This window comes from Catharus ustulatus, chromosome Z (genome assembly GCF_009819885.2).
Source record: "Catharus ustulatus isolate bCatUst1 chromosome Z, bCatUst1.pri.v2, whole genome shotgun sequence".
Taxonomy (NCBI): Eukaryota; Metazoa; Chordata; class Aves; order Passeriformes; family Turdidae; genus Catharus; species Catharus ustulatus.
Window position 1 is genome coordinate 29,708,542 of NC_046262.2, and position 19,189 is coordinate 29,727,730.

The window sequence follows — 19,189 nt, forward strand, 5'->3', positions numbered from 1 at the left end:
CACTGCAAGGGGACTGCAATCACCATTTAATGGGACTGCTACCAACACCCTGCCTGACGGTGTCAGGTTGTACTCTGACTTTGTCAGGGTTTGGAGTTTGTTTCTTTGTAGTACTGTATTTCTATTTTAATTTCCCTAGAAAAGAACTGTTATTCCTAATTCCCATATTTTTGCCTGAAAGCCCCTTGATTTCAAAATTATAATAATTTGGAGAGAGGTGGTTTGCATTCTCCATTTCAAAGAGAAACTCCTGCCTTTCTCAACAGACACCTGTCCTCCAAACTAAAACAGCAACTTTTCGTTCTTTGTCTATATATAAGCCGCACCTGATTATAAGCCGCACTTTGGGTTCGGACCAAAATTTTAGTCAAAATGGTGCGGCTTATAATCGTGAAATTACTGCATTTGAGCATTCTTGTCTAAACTCTTCTTCCTGCCTCCAGTTCACCTAAAAGAAAAACAGACCAATTATGATGACTCATCTGTAGTTAGACATGTTTCAGACATCAGAGTATAAAACAGCCTACATTAGTAAATGAAGATGAAAGCCAATCTCTTCTTAGTAAAGTTCAGCCTCTACCTTTACTACTGCTCTGCCCTCTAATAGGAAATTGCAATAAACCTGTTCATAAGGCTACCTGTTTTATCTTCTTTGTATTTTTAACCTAAAAATCTAATCCTATCAACTGATGTCCTATTGCACCATTCTCCTTTTCTAAAAAGCAGTTGCAGCGAATTAATGGAGTGAGGAAGACAGAATCAGAACTCCACAGGTAATTAGGTACGGGTGCGTTGAAAATGAAGGCTGGAACAAGGTTATTGCATGTACAGAATCACAGAACCAATAAGTTGGAAAAGATCTCTCAGATCAAGTCCAACCTGTCAGCAAACACCATGTCAACCAGACCACAGCACCAACTGCTACATCCATTCCTTCCTCCAGGAACGGTGATCTTCCTGGGCAGCTCATTCTGAGACCTAATCACTCGTTCTGTGAAGAATTTCTTTCCCATATCCAACCTTAACTGCCTCAGGCACAGCTTGGTTGTTCTCTTGTCATATTGCTGGTTGCCCCAGAGAAGAGGCAACCCTCAGCTGACTGCACACTCCTTTCAGGGAGTTGTAGGGAGTGATGGGCCCCCCCCACAAGCCTCCCCTTCCCCCAGGTCCTTTTCTGCCAGGGCAGCTCTTCAGTCACTCTGTCCCAAGTCTGTAATGCTGCCTGAGGTTATTGTGGACAAGTGTCAGTACTTGGCCTTGTGGAACTTCATGCTGTTTTCTCTGCCCATCTGTCTAGCTATTTGAATGATTGGTTGAAGGATCAGGAGCACAGCTAGTGAGTTCCTTGATCCTTCTGGTAACAAGGAATAATATTGATAGGAACAGACAGATCCATCAGGTCAGTGCTGAGGTTTGTGTAATCAGAAAAAATTTGGGGTATTTTGGGGATTTTTGATCATGAGATGACCTATTTAACACCTGGTGTACTGACACTGGATGGGATGCACCCATCTCAGAAGGGAAACAGAGTTCTAGCATGATAGAACTCCACTAGCGAGGAGCTAGAACACTTTGTTGATAGATATTTGAACTAGCTTGGTAAGAGACCAAATCAGCCCTGCCAGTGGAATGGGATGGTGTGACAAAACTTATGGTAACAAGCAGTAATGGGATCCTTGCCGTAGCTTCAGGAGGTGTTGGCTACAACACGGCATACCTGAGACATTTCTACAGAAATGTGCGCAGCATGAGGAACAAACAAGAGGAGCTAAACCCAGCTCCAGAGATTTGACACCACTGGCTAAGTGAAATATGGTGGGATGAGACCGTGACTGAAATTCCCTGCTACAGGCTCTTCAGGAGGCATAGGCAGGGAGAAGAGGCAGAGGGGTGGCACTGTGCATCACAGAGGGGAATCTACGGAGCTCCCAGTGAGCAGTGGCACAATTGAGAGCCTCTGGGTAGGAATCAAGGGGAAAAATCAATTCACATGTCATCTTAGGAGTCTACTACAGCCGTCCTAGCCAGGACGATGTTGCAAATGAATCACTTCTTTGAGGAACTAAGGGATACTTCCAGGTCAACTGCCCTTGCCGTTCTGGGGGACTTCAACTTGCCAGAAATCAAATAGGAGCATCATACAGTTGGCACAACCCAGGCCAGAAGATTCCTTAAAAATCTGGAGGACAACTTTATGGAACAAGTCCTAAGTGAGCTGGCTCAGAAAGATGCCCCCATGATCTGCTGCTTGACAACAGTGACCACAAAGTGATCTAGTTTAAAATCTCTGCTTACAGGAAGAAAAGTGCCAACAAAACCTCAACCCCACACATGAGGAGTGCAGAATTCAAGAGGTTCAGGGAATTAGTGAGTAAAGTCACCTGGAAAAAATCCTTTTGCAGGTGCTAGAGTCTGTCAGTGCTGGTCACTTTTTAACCATCACCACCTAAGGGCACAGAAACAGGCAATTCCCAAATAATGGAAGCCAAGAAGGTGAGGCAGAAGGCCAGCTTGGCTGAACATGGATCTTTTGGAAATAAAAAGAGAAAAGAAGGTGTGTGCCCAGTGGAAGCAAGGTAAAAAGGTTTCTTTCACCCATGTTAATGACAAAAAAGCAGGTAGGAATAACATTGGCCCATTACAGGATGAGGGTGGTCACCTCACAAACACAAACATGGATAAGTTAAAGATGTTTAATGCACTCCTTGCCTTCATTTTTAACACTTCCTAAACTGGAAGACCATGATTCCAAGAATGGTAAAATCCCAGCTGACCCTAAACTTGTGTGGGATCTACTGCTTGAGCTGGATCCCTATAAATGTACAGGGCCTGATGGGATTAATCCAAGAATCTAAGAGTTAGCTGATGTCATCTCAAAGCCTCTCGCAATGATTTTTGAGTAGTCTTGGGATTCTGGAGAGGTCCCAGTTGACTGGAAACTGGTGAATATTGTCCTGATTCTCAATGGAGGGATGCCCTCACAGAGAAAGAAACTATGGTCTTGTCAATCTCACTTCAGTGTCCAGTAAAGGCATGGTAAAGATTATTCTGGGAGGTATTGAAAAACACCTGGAGGGGAACAAAGTCATCAGTCACAGCATGGCTTCTTGAGGGGAAGTCCTGCTTCTCAAATCTGATCTTCTGCCACAGGGTAGAACACCTAGTTAATCTAGGAATGCCCATTCATGTAACCTTTTTGAACTTCAGCAAAGCTTTTGATGCTGTTTCTCACAGGGTCCTTCTGGACAAAATGTCCAGCCCACAGCTGGATACACACATCATGGGACGGGCGAGCAGGTGGCTCATGGGTCAGGTACAAGGGTTTACAGTGAATGGGGTGAAATCAGACTGGGACCTGTCATTAGCAGGGTTCCACAGGGCTCCAATCCTTAGCCTAGTTCTTCAACATATTCATAAATTACTTGGATGTGATGCCTTATTCAACCTAGAAATAAAACAACACACTTTTGAAATAATATTAGTATAGGAATTAATATAAAAGTGAATCTTTATTGAAGGCCACCAGAGGCAGCTATGGAAAAATGTCCACAAAGGCCCACTTCTGACATGGGTGCATAGAGTTTTATCAGCTTGGTAAATTAGCTTACTTTACCAAAAAAACACCTATTATGAGCAGAAGTGGTGATGCAATCCCCACCCAGTCCAAGCCCCTTCTAAATTCTCTCCCCTTAGATGGGGCTGAATCTTGTGGATGAAAATGTGTCTGAAGAGCTGTGTTTTGGCCTTGGTTCCAACATAGGATAAGGGGCGTTGGAAAATGTTTTGTCTTTCTGCCTAGGACATGCTGAAGTTAGCTAGGCTACAATAAGAAGTTACAAAGCTACAAATGTATGTGTAAAGAATTCAGAAAATACATAAAAGCAAAAAGATACAAATCAAAACAGCATCAAATGCAGGACCGGAAGGAATACTAAGTTTGCCAATACCACTAAATTGAGAGCAGCTGTCAACTCCCTTGAGGGCAGAGAGGCCCTGCAGAAAGATCACTACAAATGAGAGAGATGAAAAATCAACAACCATATGAAGCTGAAAAAGGGAAAGTTACAGATTTTGCATCTGGGATGGGACAACCCTGGATGTACAAACAGATTGCGGAATGAGAGGCTGGAGTGCGGCACTGTGGAAAAAAGAGCTGGATATCCCCGTCAACAGAAAGTGGAAGATGAGCCAGCAGTGCCCTGGCAGCCAGGAGGGCCAGCCCTGTCCTGGGGGGTATCAGGCACAGTATCACAGCTGGGCAAAAGAGACGATTGTCCTGCTCTGCTCTGAGCTGGGGCAGCCTCACCTCCAGCACTGGGGGCTGGTTTGGGCAACATAAGAAAATTTAAAAGCTCTGTGGTGACAGTGACACGACCCAAGGGAATGGCCTGGAGCTGTGCCAGAGGAAGTTTAGGCTGCACATCAGGAATTTTCACACAGAGGGTGGCTGGGCACTGGAACAGACTCCCCAGGGAAGTGGCTGCAGCACTAAGCCTGGCAAGAGTTCAAAAAGTGCTCTCAGGTACATGGTGCGACCCTCAGGGCTGTCCCGTTCAGGGCCAAAGCTGGACTCTGTGATCCTGATGGGTTCCTTTCAACTCAGCGTGTTCTCTGATTCTATGGATAAACTTCACCCATGATAAATACCTGATATATCACCTTGTTTATTTGACTCAGTCATAAGAAAGAAATTGCAATACACACCACATGCATAGCTTCTTACCTTTTCATAAGGGGAGCAGTTTCAAATGTACATATATTTACTTTAAAAATTAATCCATTTTTTAAAATCATCTCTCATGAGTTATCAGCCAGTATTAGTGCCAAAACCATGTATATTCTCAAACTCTAAAGATCCTGGAGGATCTTGCTGAAACTAAATGGTACTTTCAGAGCGGTACATTCATGTGAAAATGAGGCCATATTTAAGAATATCTGTTTATACAGTCATTTAAGTTTTGACAACTCATTAAACAATGAATGTCACTCTCCTTTCACCGTTCTGTTTCAGGATTTAAGCAAAAAACACCCCGAAAAACAGTTTTTTGATGTATATAAGTATCATACATTTGATGATATAAGTATCCTTAGAAAAAAGAAGCACTCAGTACCATGACAGGAACTACCAGTAAGATTAAATTTAAGTTTCCAATTTTGAAAAATGTTAATTAAATTAGAAGCTCTCCTGCTTGCATTCTGTGGCTTTGACATTTTACAACTAATGACCAAACTCAAGTTTTGACTGATCTGAAGTCCAGCAAAGAAGACCTTTTTGTCACTGACTTGAACATATTCTCAATTCTCAAAATTCTGTCTGCTATATGTAACATACCACAACAGAAAATGATTGCTTTTGGGCTTAATAATGGCTTTCTGCACTTGGCTTCATCTCCTTGCCATAAATCAAGTTCCAAGTGACAGTAGCTTTAAAAAAAAAAAAAACAAAAAAAAACCAAAAAAAAAAAACCTGGCAACTTTTCAACTTTTCAGCCTCTCAATTTGCTTTCTTTGAAAGTTATTTTGCTGCAGGTATAATGAAGAGGGTTTCCCAGATAGCCTACTTCCTTATCTATACAGCCAAAACCCAAATAAATCTCTGTGCGAACATTACGATAGAGGTTGTCTATACAGATTTGTTTATCTTAGCAGCTAGGTTGATAACGCCATTTAAGACGATATATTTTATGAAAATAAATTACAGGCCTAGTGAAAACATGGCAATGCAACAGGTGAAACAATGGAATATATGGGAGCTCAGACGAGCTTTTGAGCTTGGTACTAAGCTAGGCACACTGAATTTCAAGTTATTTTTAAAAATGCACTTTTTAACTGCTATTCATAGCAGTAATAATAAAAAAATTATTTCTTTACAAGAATATTCACTGTAATGAAGAACAGTACTTAGCCAAGTTATATAGGCTACAAAAATACTGCTATAATGTTCCAATACATTTTTTTGAAAGGCTGGGAATATGAATGAGCATAGAAAGAAAAGCTGATTTTATGTTCAGAAGAAATTGTGCTGATTGAAAACCAATGGATTAGTGAAGCTAAAATTTTCACCATTCTTCTTTAAATACTTTATTCTAATTAATGTCAAATACATAATATTTTTTATAATTTAATATATTATTATAATACTATAAATACTATATTACTAAATACTATAATGGAGAATAGAACAGAGTATTTCATTTGGAAGTGATGCCCAATGATGCAACTGCCCAACCACTCCAAGGGCTGAATAAAAGCTAAAGCAAGTATTAACGGCATTATCCAAATGCCTCGTAAACACTGACAGGCTTTGGGCACCTCTCTAGGAAGCCTGTTCCACTGTCTTTTTAAAGAAATACTTTCTGAGGTTCAGGGTCATCCTGCATCTCCCTTGATGCCACTTGGAACCGTTCCCATGCATCTTTTCACCAGATATTAAAGATGCACCAGCATCTCCCTCTTGCTTCTTCACCTTGCAAAGCTGCAGAGAGCAGCAAGGTCTTAGCCTTCTTTTCGTTGAACTATGGCAGCCGAAAGTCCTTAGCTGCTCCTCAGGGGACATGGCATCAAGTACTTTCCCCAGCTTTGTTGCCCTGCTCTGAAGACATTCAAGGACCTCCATATATTTTATAAATAGTAGGGTGCAGCACTGCACCCAGCACTCAGGGTGAGGCCACGTTAATGCTGAATAGGGTGGGACAATAACCTCTTTGGATTGCCTGGTGATGCTGTATCTGATGTACCCCAGGATGGAAGGTTGGCTGGCAGGGTTGACGCAACATTGAGCTTTACATTAACCAACAGCCCAGATTCCTTTCTGAAAGGCTGCTATTCAGTCACTCCTCCCCCAGTGTGAGCTTGTGTTCTAGGTGAAGAATTTGGCATTTAAACTTAAATTTTGTCTCATTAATCTTTGTCTAGTGTTTTAATCCATCTAGAAAAGCCTGCAAGGTCATGCTGAAAGAGTCAACAGCACCTCCCAGTTTTGTATCATCAGCAAACCTGGTGCATTCCCCTATATGCAGAAAATGAATAAGTATTTTGAACAAGACTGACCCTAAAACAGAACCATGAGGAACACCTCTAGTAAGTGGCTGACAGCAAGATATAGCCCCACGTACCACAATCCTTTCAGCTCTGACATTCAGCAAGTTCTTCACCCACAGCATTGTGAACCTTCTCATCCCACAACTGGACAATGTTTTCCAGAAGGATGCTGTGATGGACAGCCTCAGAAATCCAGAAAAGCCCCATCCACCACCTTCCCTTTATCTACTTGGAGGATATCACAGATGGAAATAAAATTAAGTAAACAGGGCCTTTGTGAATCACCTCTGTGAACCAATGCTGACAGTATTGTTCTTTAAATGCCTTCCAGAAGTGCTCAGTATTTAGGAACTTAGGATAGAACTATCACGTTTGTAGTCTCCTGGGTCTTCCTGTACATCCTTCATGTAAATTGAATAATATTGGCTAGTTTCCAGTCAGCAGGGACCTTCCCAGACTCCCAAGACCTTTGGCAGATGATGCAAAGAAGTCATGCAGTAATGATAATAAAAATAATTCAATTAATAACAGTAGTTCCCATATTCATTGTTAATATATCCTGAAATACATAAATGTTATGAAAGACCAGTGTCACAAGCCAAGATTCAGGTGCACTGAATGCCCTAATGAAACACCTGGCTCTAATCAGTGCTTTTTGACTACATTTGACTGAAAAGTTTGCTGAAGTGTTTCCACTTGAAGAATTACCTCATTATTCTATTTGGCTGTTGTCATATAAAGCACGCACTGACATTGTAGGTCACAAGATGCATTCAATATACACAAAATGCTAAAATTCTACTATTACCATCTAACATCTTACATCACACTAGATTCTTTGTAACAGTAAATAATTTTAATAGAATTGTTTCAATCACTGTGGACATAAGGCACAATTTTGCATGTTTTATTCATATGAAAGTGAAGAAATTTCACTTGCTACTGAACTAGTAGCAAGATGTTATTTACTGCATCTTGCTATGAAGTTAAACAGAACAGTAGTAAACCAGGTGCAGCACTTTACATCAGTTTAAAGCAAGTACTGAAAATACTTAAAGTTATATATATTATACCAGCATTTTATATCGTGTCTAAGCCTTAGAGCATTCATAAGTTTCTTCCTCCCAGAAGAGATCCTTAAATCACAGTTCTTTCAAACTCCTGCCACACTAATGCAACAAAGCCTCCTCTCCTTTGTGGAATCAACTGAAAGTCACTGCCTCAGAACTGTTTCATTTCTTGTCCTAATAAACAGAGTATTTTTGTTTTGTCAAGGTCTATTGAATTTCATCTTCCTTTTCATGTCTTTATGTTTGTAAAAATATTTTGAACACTTAGTATGTGACTTCCATTTTATTTTTTGCTTTCTATGTTAAATCCTTGAAAACTTGGGAATTATAGTAAGATACCATTTTATGACCTCTTACCAGGCTAAGTAAGCTGAAGCATTACAAAAGCTTTCTCTAATTTCTAAATTACTTTTAAGATACACGTGTAAAAGAATTCTTGCTGGGCATTTTCTGTATTTGAAAATTAGCATTTATTATTTTAAAATGTATTTAATTTTACTGTCAGCTCAGTACACTAATGTCAAACACATCCTATATTTCAGAAAACACTTCCATCACCCTAATGTTACACTTGATAAGACATGAGTATTGACAGAAATGGCTAGCATGGAAAAATGAAGACAAGCCCACTATATGGATATATGCCTTTTTCTAGTAATTGCCTTTGTTTTCTTATGCCATACTAGACATCTCATATGAAGATCTGCTGTGATAACAATTAAATTGAAACTATCAAGTGGCTAAAACCACTGGGCTCCTTACAGATACAATGACACTGTCAGGGCTTGAGGAACTAATCACCATAATATCTTCTTAAACAGAAAATCCTTAGAATTACTTTACTTTTTAAAAATCCATATGAAATAATGACATGAAAAAAAAATCCTTAAGAATTCCTTTGTGTATTTTACTTTTGTGTTGTGCAACTTCAACAATTACATTGCTAATTAATATCACAAGAGTCTGTTAAGTGAGTGGACACACAGATCATAAGAACAACAGGAAAGATGGTGTTTGATTAACTGCACTGGATTTCATTATTCCACTGGCTTCACTTGAGAGCAGGTTTTCATTGCTCAGTGGCCTAAACAATCTCAATACCTGATACTGCGCTAACAGCACTCTACACAAGGCCAAAGGCCTTAAATCCATGCATAATGACTAAACCCAAGAAAAGTGACTGTATTCTAAGAATTCTTGGTGTATGAAAAAATATTTTGCATTTTTTTTTTTAACTAATTAAAAAAAAACAAATGGCACACAATTTTCTAAGTAGATAAAAAGAACCAGAATGCAAATTTGAATGACAGTTTTATTTAAATTATATTGCATCCGGGCAGAAAAGAGAAGAAATTAAATTTTATGTGTATAAAAAATAGACACATAGCACTAAAAAGTATCAAAATTATAGCACAGAAATATACTGCCCTCCCCTCAACACCACTTTCCTTGTTCAGAAAAGCTAACAGTTTTATACATAGTAATGCCCCACCATTTCTTGTAAAGTTATGTTTTAATATCACATCCATATGCTGCTTCTATCTGGGTCCTTACAAAACCAGATCAAAATAGTTCCTTATTGTATATAGCAGGCCAAGTGTCTTATGTTAAGATATTTAAGGTTTTAGTTCTGATCTTACATTACCTAATACTGATTCTGCTGGTAGGAGAAAGATTACTGCTCCCCCTACTATGTCCTTTTCCATTTTCTTACTATAATTTGCTTTTGACAGATTTCTGATGATGTAAGAATGACCATCTGTAAAAAAGGATTGAATCATCATAGGTATCAATGAGTGGGAAAAAAAGGTATAAAACAAATGTGTCTTAAAATTTATCTGCTCTACATGGCCTAATTTGTATTTTACAAGCATCCAGCATATAGTCACAGGGGCTATGAAAAATGCCTATAATTCCATATGCAGTCATTAGACAGCAGAATGGGAATACCTAAAAGGGGGTCATGCTAAAATTAGTCATTTAGCTGTTGTCTGAAAGTATTTAACAGGTGTACATTCTTAGCCAAAACTGTCAACGAAGAATTCTTTCACGCTAAACAGAGCTGCTCTGCTTTTGTCCAGCATTATTTCAGCTTCTCTTCTTAGATCAAAACTGTGAGACATCTTTTTATGAACTATCATCCATAAGTTTGCTTTCTTTCATGGATATAAGTACATGTAATAAGTACAAATACATATAGTCTAGCTATATTAGTGATTTGAAGCCAATGCTTGTCTCTTAGGAACATCATATGGCCTTAAAAAGGTATGGCATAAATTATTTTCTACTAATGTCGATATTTCATAAAATAAAATTAATCCTATACACAAGTATGTGAAACAGAACTGGGTAATTTTACATCATTTTAGGTAAAACATAAATTTGATTGGATGAAATTCAGTGACATGAAATTCATTAAGAACTAGAAGTAAGAAAAATAAACCTTTGCAAAGACATGGTAAGTGGTAACTGTCAGCAGGAAAACTTTCACTATGCATACTGATCTAGCAAATGCAACTGAACAATCAATCATCTTAAAAAAATATGAAGGATAAGCTGAATTAAATTTCACCAGTTAAAAAATGTAGGGAAAAAGGACAGATTTCCCAAAAAAATCTGATATCTATGGATACCTTCTTATGACATCTTTAAAAATCTACCATCAGACTGCTCTTGATTTTCCAAAGTAACTAGTCTCTGAAAGTTTTGATGAAAGGAATTTACAAGGATAATTAAGAAATCTGGGACAGCTGTTTAATTATTTTTCTAAAGCAGCATCTCTACTTGTTGCAAGAAACTTTCTAAGGTATAGCTTTAAATTCATTACTGTAGTAGGTTATTTGTAACATAATGCTGTGCAAGAGAAGGGAAGATCTCTAAAATTCAAACTAAGCAAAAAAAGGTAATCAAAAGATTCCTTGATTGAAAAAAAAAATGTGTTTGATACATTTTGCATATAGAAACATGAGTGGAAATATTAAAAAAAAGTATTAACCATAAAAGAAACTAGGTAAGGCCCTTGCCAGAAATTTTTAAAAATACTTATAGTAGTTATTCAATCATTTTCATATATATTAAATTACTACACATTATTTGTTGAGGAACTACACAAAAGTCAACAATAGATACCTGCTAAATCACTTCACTCAAGTGCATATACCTAAAAGCTGAACTAATACCCTCAATCATGTATTTACAGTGATAGACTCTTGTATGGTCACTGATTGTGATGAAATTTATAAGGTGCAATACTTTCTAAACCACTACCATGTACACACTTGCCATTAACAGAACTTGAACATACAGTACCTTTGAACTAAGATATGAGAAATGTATTTCATTATTCATTTGTATCTTTTTCTGGCTACTAGTTAAAATGTCATCACCTCATCTTTATGAAGATCAATAATTATAAAGAATTTAAAACTGTGCTGCACGGAAGGTTAGTATTTATTTGCCAAAAATAGTATTTTCATATCCAAAGAAAATATTCTGAAATAGTTTATAACATCACAGATAAATATTTCTAATTCTGTACTATTTCGTATGCCATTCCAAGAAATCTGCATGCCATTCTCTAGATGTCTGTAGCAGTTTTTTTAAGCTAAAGTTGTATTGGCTACCTCTTCTTTAGTTTCACAATTAAACAAAATCCTATTGTGTGATTTTCAAGCAGCTGTGTTTCATTTCTTAATCCTCCCTGCACAGAGACCCAGGAGAGGCTTTACAACATGAACTGTTAAAGTAGCATCTTCTCAGCCGGAACAGAGTTCCTCTTCAAAAAGAGGCTTAACAAAAATAGGACTGTAATGAACATGCTAGCTCCAGTCACAAGGTGCTACACATAGCATGACCACTAAAGGTTTAGGAAGTTTTGGGAAATGATGCTCCTTTGGCTCTTCTAAAGTCTTATCATGCAATATATGATTGAGATTAAATGTCCTTCCAGTGCATTGAGCTCATGCACAGGTATTTTCTTAGTTCCCTTATTTCTCTTCATTCCAATTTCAAAACCCTGTCTTACTAGCAACCACCTGGCATTAATCACTGTGACTATACAGCTAACAGTTTCAGATAAACACCGGTGTACATCGTTTATACAGTTCCAGCTGGACACAGCAAATTTCTCCTACTGTGCAGCTAATATCCAGAATATGTACTCCTTCCTCCCATTTGTCTAGAACTGAGAGACATCCCACTGCACATTTTCCAACACTACAGCCATGCCACTCCATTTGTCTGATTCCTATGCCCCCTAAGATAGCTGTCTCAGATAACAGATGACTTCAAAATAGTTCCTTCTCATTTCAGTACTAGCAGGTAAAGTGAAAATACAGAAATGAGCTTCTGTTATCATTGAATCTATTCAGTGCAGCAGCAGAAACAAAAACTGTAACACCTCAGATTTATCATCTCTGATTGGAATTGTTCAGGGTTCTTTTTTGTCTGGTTGGTTGCTTTTCCCCAGTTTTGGTGTTCTTTTTTATTTTAATGTGGAAATGTTGTGCACTTCTGAGAGTCTCATAAAAATCTCTCACAATTACCTCAACATCTATGTCTATCAATGGACAGGGAAATACTGTACAGTAAATATATAGGTTTTTCATTTTATGCAGTAGTGAATGTTTGACATTGAATTGATGAGTTTCTAATAATATCAAAAGGAATAAACACCCTAGGCACTTCCCACAGAAATTTTTCTTCTTTCAGGCTTACATACTGCCTGTGGTACATCGATGCTCTATGTCAGTATTTTTGTAATGCAGAATATCAACATAATCAACAAGAATAAGAGAAAATTGTGTGTCAAGACAAACAAACAACCTTCTGCATAAATGCCCTGTTGTAGCCTCTCTCTCTCTACTTTCCAGACAGCAAGGAAAACAGAGCTAACAGGAGCAATATTAGAATATACATACTATGCTCTACATCCTTAATTAAAACCTGCACACTTCTGTGCTTTACTCATATACCTTAGCTGCAGTTGAAGCTAAGACTTCTTAATACCCTCACGATCTTGAAGAAACTTTATAAACAAATAACAATTAAAAAAAAAATTTCAAAATGAAAAGCAGGATTCCTGAAAATTAACTGAATAGAATTGCTACTGGTTTCTTTACTAGAAGGAAACACTTATTTCCGCCCTCCTGAAAAATCTGTAGACTGGTATATGACTAGGCTGGTGTATACACAGTAGAACCCTTGTCCTACAACTTAGGGGAAACGTTTGATATCCACCATAGACAAGACCTAAACCAGATTTAGGTGGCTTTAACATGAAATGAATGGACAGTGAAAGGAAAGCTATTTCATCTCTAGTATCTGGGGAGTATAGGAAGATCCTACACTTTATTGCTTTTTATTGCTTATATACAAAATAGGTAGGGAAAGGGGCCACAGCGAGATCATCACATCCAACCTCCCTGCTCAAGCAGGGTCAGCTGAGAACACATTGCACGGGGTTGCATCCAGACAGTTCTTGAATATCCCCATTGAGGGAGACTCCACAACCTCCCTGGGCAGTCTTTTGCAGTGCACAGTTGCCTCCAAACTAAAGCAGTTCTTCATGTTCAGATTGAACTTTCTGTGAACGAGTTTTTCTTCCTGCCACCTCTTGTCCTTTTCCTTGGCAACACTGAGAGAGTCGAGTTCATTTTCTTTGCACTTTCCTTCCAGTTACTTACAAACAATTATAGGATCCCCTCTCAGTCATCTCTTCTCCAGGTTAACATGACCATTTCCCTAAGGCTTTCCTCACAAAAGAGATGCTCAAATCCCCTCATCATCTCTGTAACCTTTGCTGGATTTCTCCAGAAGCTCCATGTCTCTCTTGTTCTGAGGAGCCCAAAACAGGACACAGCACTCTGGATGTGGCCTCACCAGGGCTGAGTAAAGGGGGAGGATCACCTCACTCAACCTGCTGGCAATGGTCCTTCTAAAGCCCTCCAGGACACCACTGACATTCTTGGCTAGAAAGGCATGAATATTAAGCACCAACATATAAAAGAATCAAAGCACCATTCCACTCATACGTTTCTCTGCACAAACTTTCAAAACAAAGAGCTTCAAAATAAATAGTATGGACTCCTCTTGTCTGCCTGTCTCCAACAGGCAACTTCCAGACTTCTCTTTTCAGGCCTTGTTTCCCTTCAATGTTTTCATATGGGTGAATCTGCCCTGGAAAGCAGCCAACTTCTTTAAATACAGAAAATCAAAAGCAGCTTCCAGTTATCTCAGACATTCATTCTTGGTCCAGACTCTCACAATATTCAGCCTAAGAAGTGCAAGTTTAACCTAGAATATTTCCTGATTTACTGTAGTAACAGCAAAAAGGATCCAAGATTTTGTCTCTGGTAAGGCCTTAAAATGTTATCTGTAGATGCCTTTTCTGCCCTTCTTCCTTCTCAACTGATATCTTCTAACACCTAGAAGCTCAAAGTTTTTTTTACTCATAGTTCTTTGAGACCCAAATACTAAGATTCGGCTGCAGTATAGGAACCTAACAAAATATGGTAGCATCTGTAATGCACGGAACTTGTTACTCTACACGGCCTCAGAAAAACTGACAAATTTAGCTGCAAAGACACGGAAATATCAGCAAAAATGCTGCTGTTCTATGCTCCAGAAATGATTTTTAGCAGTCAAGCTGGGATTTGCGAAATAATCAAACAAAATGAATATAGGTAGACACTTCTGCTCCTGGAATCACCCTGATTTCACTGCCATTCCCTATTAGGATTGCAATACTTGTGAGCTGAATTGTGAGTAAAATCTGACTTCCACCTCGGGGTGACTTCTTGCAAGAAGCACAAATGCTGAGCTGAGTCTGTGATAGATCCATTGGAGAATAACTAGAAGAACATATGAAAGTTATATAGGCATCTTCTTCAATGCAGGGTCACACACATACCACAGGGATGAGTAAAGCATAAGCAACTACAGATCCAATTCACTCAACTCTGTTTTGTATTTCATTAAATCTAGTTAATTTCTGTTCACATCTACAATATATATTTATTCCTACAGCAGCTATGTGAGGCAGAGGCACTCTTTCCCAAAAAGGCAACATCAATGGACTACTTTTCCACAATGCTACTGCAGCAAACTCTACAAGGTGAAGATTTGTCTAAGTTTGCAAAGTAGAGGCTTTTCAATAATAGAATTATCTTCCAGGCTAATGCCTTTAGCTCTGAATTATGCCATGTCTTGGGAAGCGATACAGCAAATCATTGTACTTTTAGCACTCCAAATTTTAACCCCACCAAAATTTCCTAATAATGCCCTGTTTCTCTGCAGGTTCCTTGCTTTCTCTGACGTTACCCCCTTATCTAAATCCACAGTCACAGTATGTTTGTGAGTTCTCGTACTCGCATTCCCAGTTTCAGATTAAATCCATAAATCTACTCCTGGGGCAAATATATTTCAGCAGTTACAAAAGCCTTATGCATTATGGTTGGATACAATGCTCAATCTTTATATTTCAGTGGTTTTAATTAAAAAAAAAAGTTAAACTTGAAATGTATGTTAACTTCAGAACCAGTATTTTTTTTATTAGTCATTTGCATATGCATATCATTATGCATTCCTTTTAAAACAGGATGCAATACTAGTGCTGGCTCAAGCAGGCACTGAGCACTATTATTGCTCTTACTATCAAGCAAAAAATAAGCAGTAAAGCTACATATGTTTTACAAAAAATTGATTAATAATTGATTAATAATCAAAAGGACTAGTGAGGAACACATTGTATGGTCAGTCAGTTTTGACACTCAGACACCTCCTCTATTGTTTGCAATGCTGGGGTTCTTGGTAGAGAGCTGTGAGGGCCAATGCTTCTCTACAAAAGCTAAAATGAGAACTCTGGTTTAGAGCACGCTCTTTCAAAATGCATGCACATTTCGTGATCAGTCTTGTAAATACATTACAAGAAACTATGAAGACAAAGAATAGTATTTCCACCTGAGTTTTCACACTGTTTTTTGTTTTTCCTTGCTTCTCTTTCCAATCTCACTTTAATTTGCAAAACTTCTAATGGAATATAAAAAATGCCATTTCATGTTTATTTTCAACAATGTGAAAGCTGTACACAAAAAAAGGCAAAACCTCTTCTTAGGGAGTTAAGAACAGGTGCTGTTAAAACATCAATCTACCAATCTTCCTGTTTTCATTGGCTAGACTGGGAAGAATTTTTAAATGATAATATAAGGAACAATCATGGCATCAGAGGTAACAGTTTTAAATACTGAAAAGGTTTGCTTACATCAGACTTCCTCTAAGAAAAAAATACATATGTCCTTAGTGTTATTGTTTGATATATATGCACATAGTGCTGCTAGTGGTCTCCAATGGCAATGTCATGATTGTCTGTAATGATTAAAATAGCTAATAAAGTTATAATTTTTTTTTTCTAGTAAAAATCCAACTTCAGAGATTAACAGGAAAAAAGAATTCTTCTTGTCATCCTATATTGCTTGGGATAGACGATCAAGAAAAAAACATATTGCAATTACACATACCACGAATTTTCCTCTAAATTCTGTAAAGCTGTTTAATCATCTACAATTCCTATAAACAGGTACCTAGTAATTCTGCAAACCTTGTAATTCCATGTAATATCAAAATACAAGACAGTAATCTTCAGTCATAAAGTCAGCCCTGCAAACAGAAGAGTGTGATATTTCATGGATTGTCTCTAAATCCAGTGTCTATTCATTTCCAGGTGACAAAACAAAATGTTTAGGTCATTTGACTACTAGTATTTTCTCTAGACAGTAGACTTGGCAGTACATTAATATCCTCACCCCTGACAGAGTTGAAAAAATTCAATTTTTTCTTTGCTGTTTTCAAAAATGTTTTATTGAAATAATACAGCTCAGGTGACATGTATTTGAAGTGGAAGAAGCCTTCACTGTTTTTATGATTGTCTCTTGCAGTGGAAATTTTGCAGCAGCTTATCCTCATCTAAAAACTGTTCATGCAACTTTTCAAGGACACTGTTAACTGAGCAAATTTCCATGTAAATGCTGATTGAACAAAGCTAAGGTACCGAGGAAAGCACTAAAATGTGAGCCAAATGCATTCATGAAGCGGTTGTCTTGAGCAGTAATTGATATAATAACCTGTTGCGTGTGGCCCCCCTGTTTCACTTATTTCTTCTTTTTTTCACTCTTACCTGTCATACCCTACACACTCAGGTTACTGTTTTACAGTCAAAAGTCACAAATGCAGTAGCCAAGTAGTATATAAAAAAGTTTATAATGAACAGCATTAGGACTACAGTGAGGTCCATTTGTAAAGAACTGCATTTAACTTTGCCAGAGAGAATCACAACTTCCCAACAGTGAAGTACAGTAATTTCACGAATACAAGCTGCATGGACTATAAGCCGCATCTCTGCGTGTTGGCAAACCTTTTGTTTTTTGTCCATAAATAAGCCGCACCTGAGTATAAGCCGCTCTGTCGTTCACAGCGAGGACCCGTGTGCAACAAAGTTGCCAAACAGTAACAGAACCGCGGCAGGGCGGGGGGTGTACTGGCTCAGCCAAGGCTGTGCAGGCTCGGCCCGCTCAGGGCTGCCAACAGGGTCAGGGGGCCCAGCTCAGTGGGGCCGCTCGGGGCCGGCCGTCGCTGTCACTGGACTCGCTCGCCCCGGCCCGGAGCTGCCCCATGGTGGCAGGCAGTGACGGAGCCTGCCAGCACCCGCGGCGGTGGCGGTGGGTGGGGACAGAGCCCGCTGGCACCCGTGGCAGTGGGCGGGGACGGAGCCTGCCTGTTCCTGCTGCGGAGGCGGGGGTAGGAGCCCCCGCCTTCCCCCCAGGCTGCAGGGATGGCAGCACGGGTCCTCCCCCCTCTCTCCCCCAGGCTGCCGGAGAGGAGGGAGCTCCCCCGTGCTGCCTGCAGGCAGCCAGCTCCACCCGCGGCGCAACAGAGTAACAATTTGTAACAATCGCGAAATGCCGGCTTTTACTGGCAGGTTGCTTGACTCGGCACCTCGGTTTCCACTTCTGGGGTTGGAAATGTAAGAAAATTATTCACATATTAGCCGCTCCTGAGTGTTAGCCGCATTTCCGGTGTGGGAGCAAAATTTTAGTCAAAATGGTGCGGCTTGTATTCGTGAAATTTGAGCTCGATAAAATGAATTAGTTATGCTTAGAAAGAACTTACCGCGTAAAACAGTGAGTCTGGTGGACACACTTATTTCGCCAACACTGTTGGAAGCCACGCACTCATAAATAGCTTCATCTCGTGGTGTGCGCAGCGGTTGTATTCTGAGAACTGATCCAGATCCATCATCAAACTCTATTACCTATAAAAGGAAACAAAAGCTGTCACAGATGTTGTTGCAAATACCTATCCCTAAGCTAATCTGTTTGTGAGCAGTGGCCTGTTGGTATCCAAGTCACCAAAGACAGGTTTGTTTTTCAAAATTATGTACCAAGACAAATTCCAGTCACATGGGAGAATGTTTAAGTGGCAATACTTGGAACATATACTGCTGTTCAGTGAGTACTCAGTGGATACTTTAATATAACTTCAAGAAATACAGAACAAAAAACAAATGAACAAACAAACAAACAAACAAAAACCTAAAAAAACAACCCAGCAAACAAGGGCTGTAAAAATAAGTCTGTGACTTATTGCTCTCTTATTCTGAAGTTCACCATCAATACCTCTTAATTCCCTTAACTAAAGTATTCTATCTTCAAATGACAGTTACATTCATTTTAATTGCTGCCAGATACCATTCTCTCTCTACTTGGGAGAGTGCAGTTCCCTCACCCATTTAGCTCCAAAGTTAAAAACAGCAATTTCTCAATCAAACAGGATGACTCAGTTTAGCTTTGTACTTAATAAGTAAAAATAAGTAAATTTATCCAACAAAGTGATAATTTAGGAGACTAAATAATAAAGCTGAACTTCTAAGATTTAATTTTAAAATTGCAATATTCACACAAGAAGTAATAACATTTATATGAGAAAATTCACTGAACAGATCTTTTATTTCCTTCTTGATCTGCAGTCCAAATCATATGAAATATTGGTGAATACTGCAATGGTTTGTAGGTGCTGGAAAAAAT

At 38.8% G+C, this 19,189-nt stretch overlaps 1 protein-coding gene across 50 annotated transcripts in view; it reads right to left on the bottom strand.

Annotated features, from left to right (window-relative positions):
* The window catches only part of PTPRD (protein tyrosine phosphatase receptor type D), a 1,216,292-nt gene that overhangs the window by 210,691 nt on the left and 986,412 nt on the right, over positions 1–19,189 (bottom strand). For all 50 annotated transcript variants that reach the window (XM_033085150.2, XM_033085149.2, XM_033085148.2 and 47 more), the window contains one exon: positions 18,276–18,417. In XM_033085150.2, the coding sequence (XP_032941041.1) occupies positions 18,276–18,417 (142 nt within the window). The remainder of the gene's footprint in view (positions 1–18,275; positions 18,418–19,189) is intronic.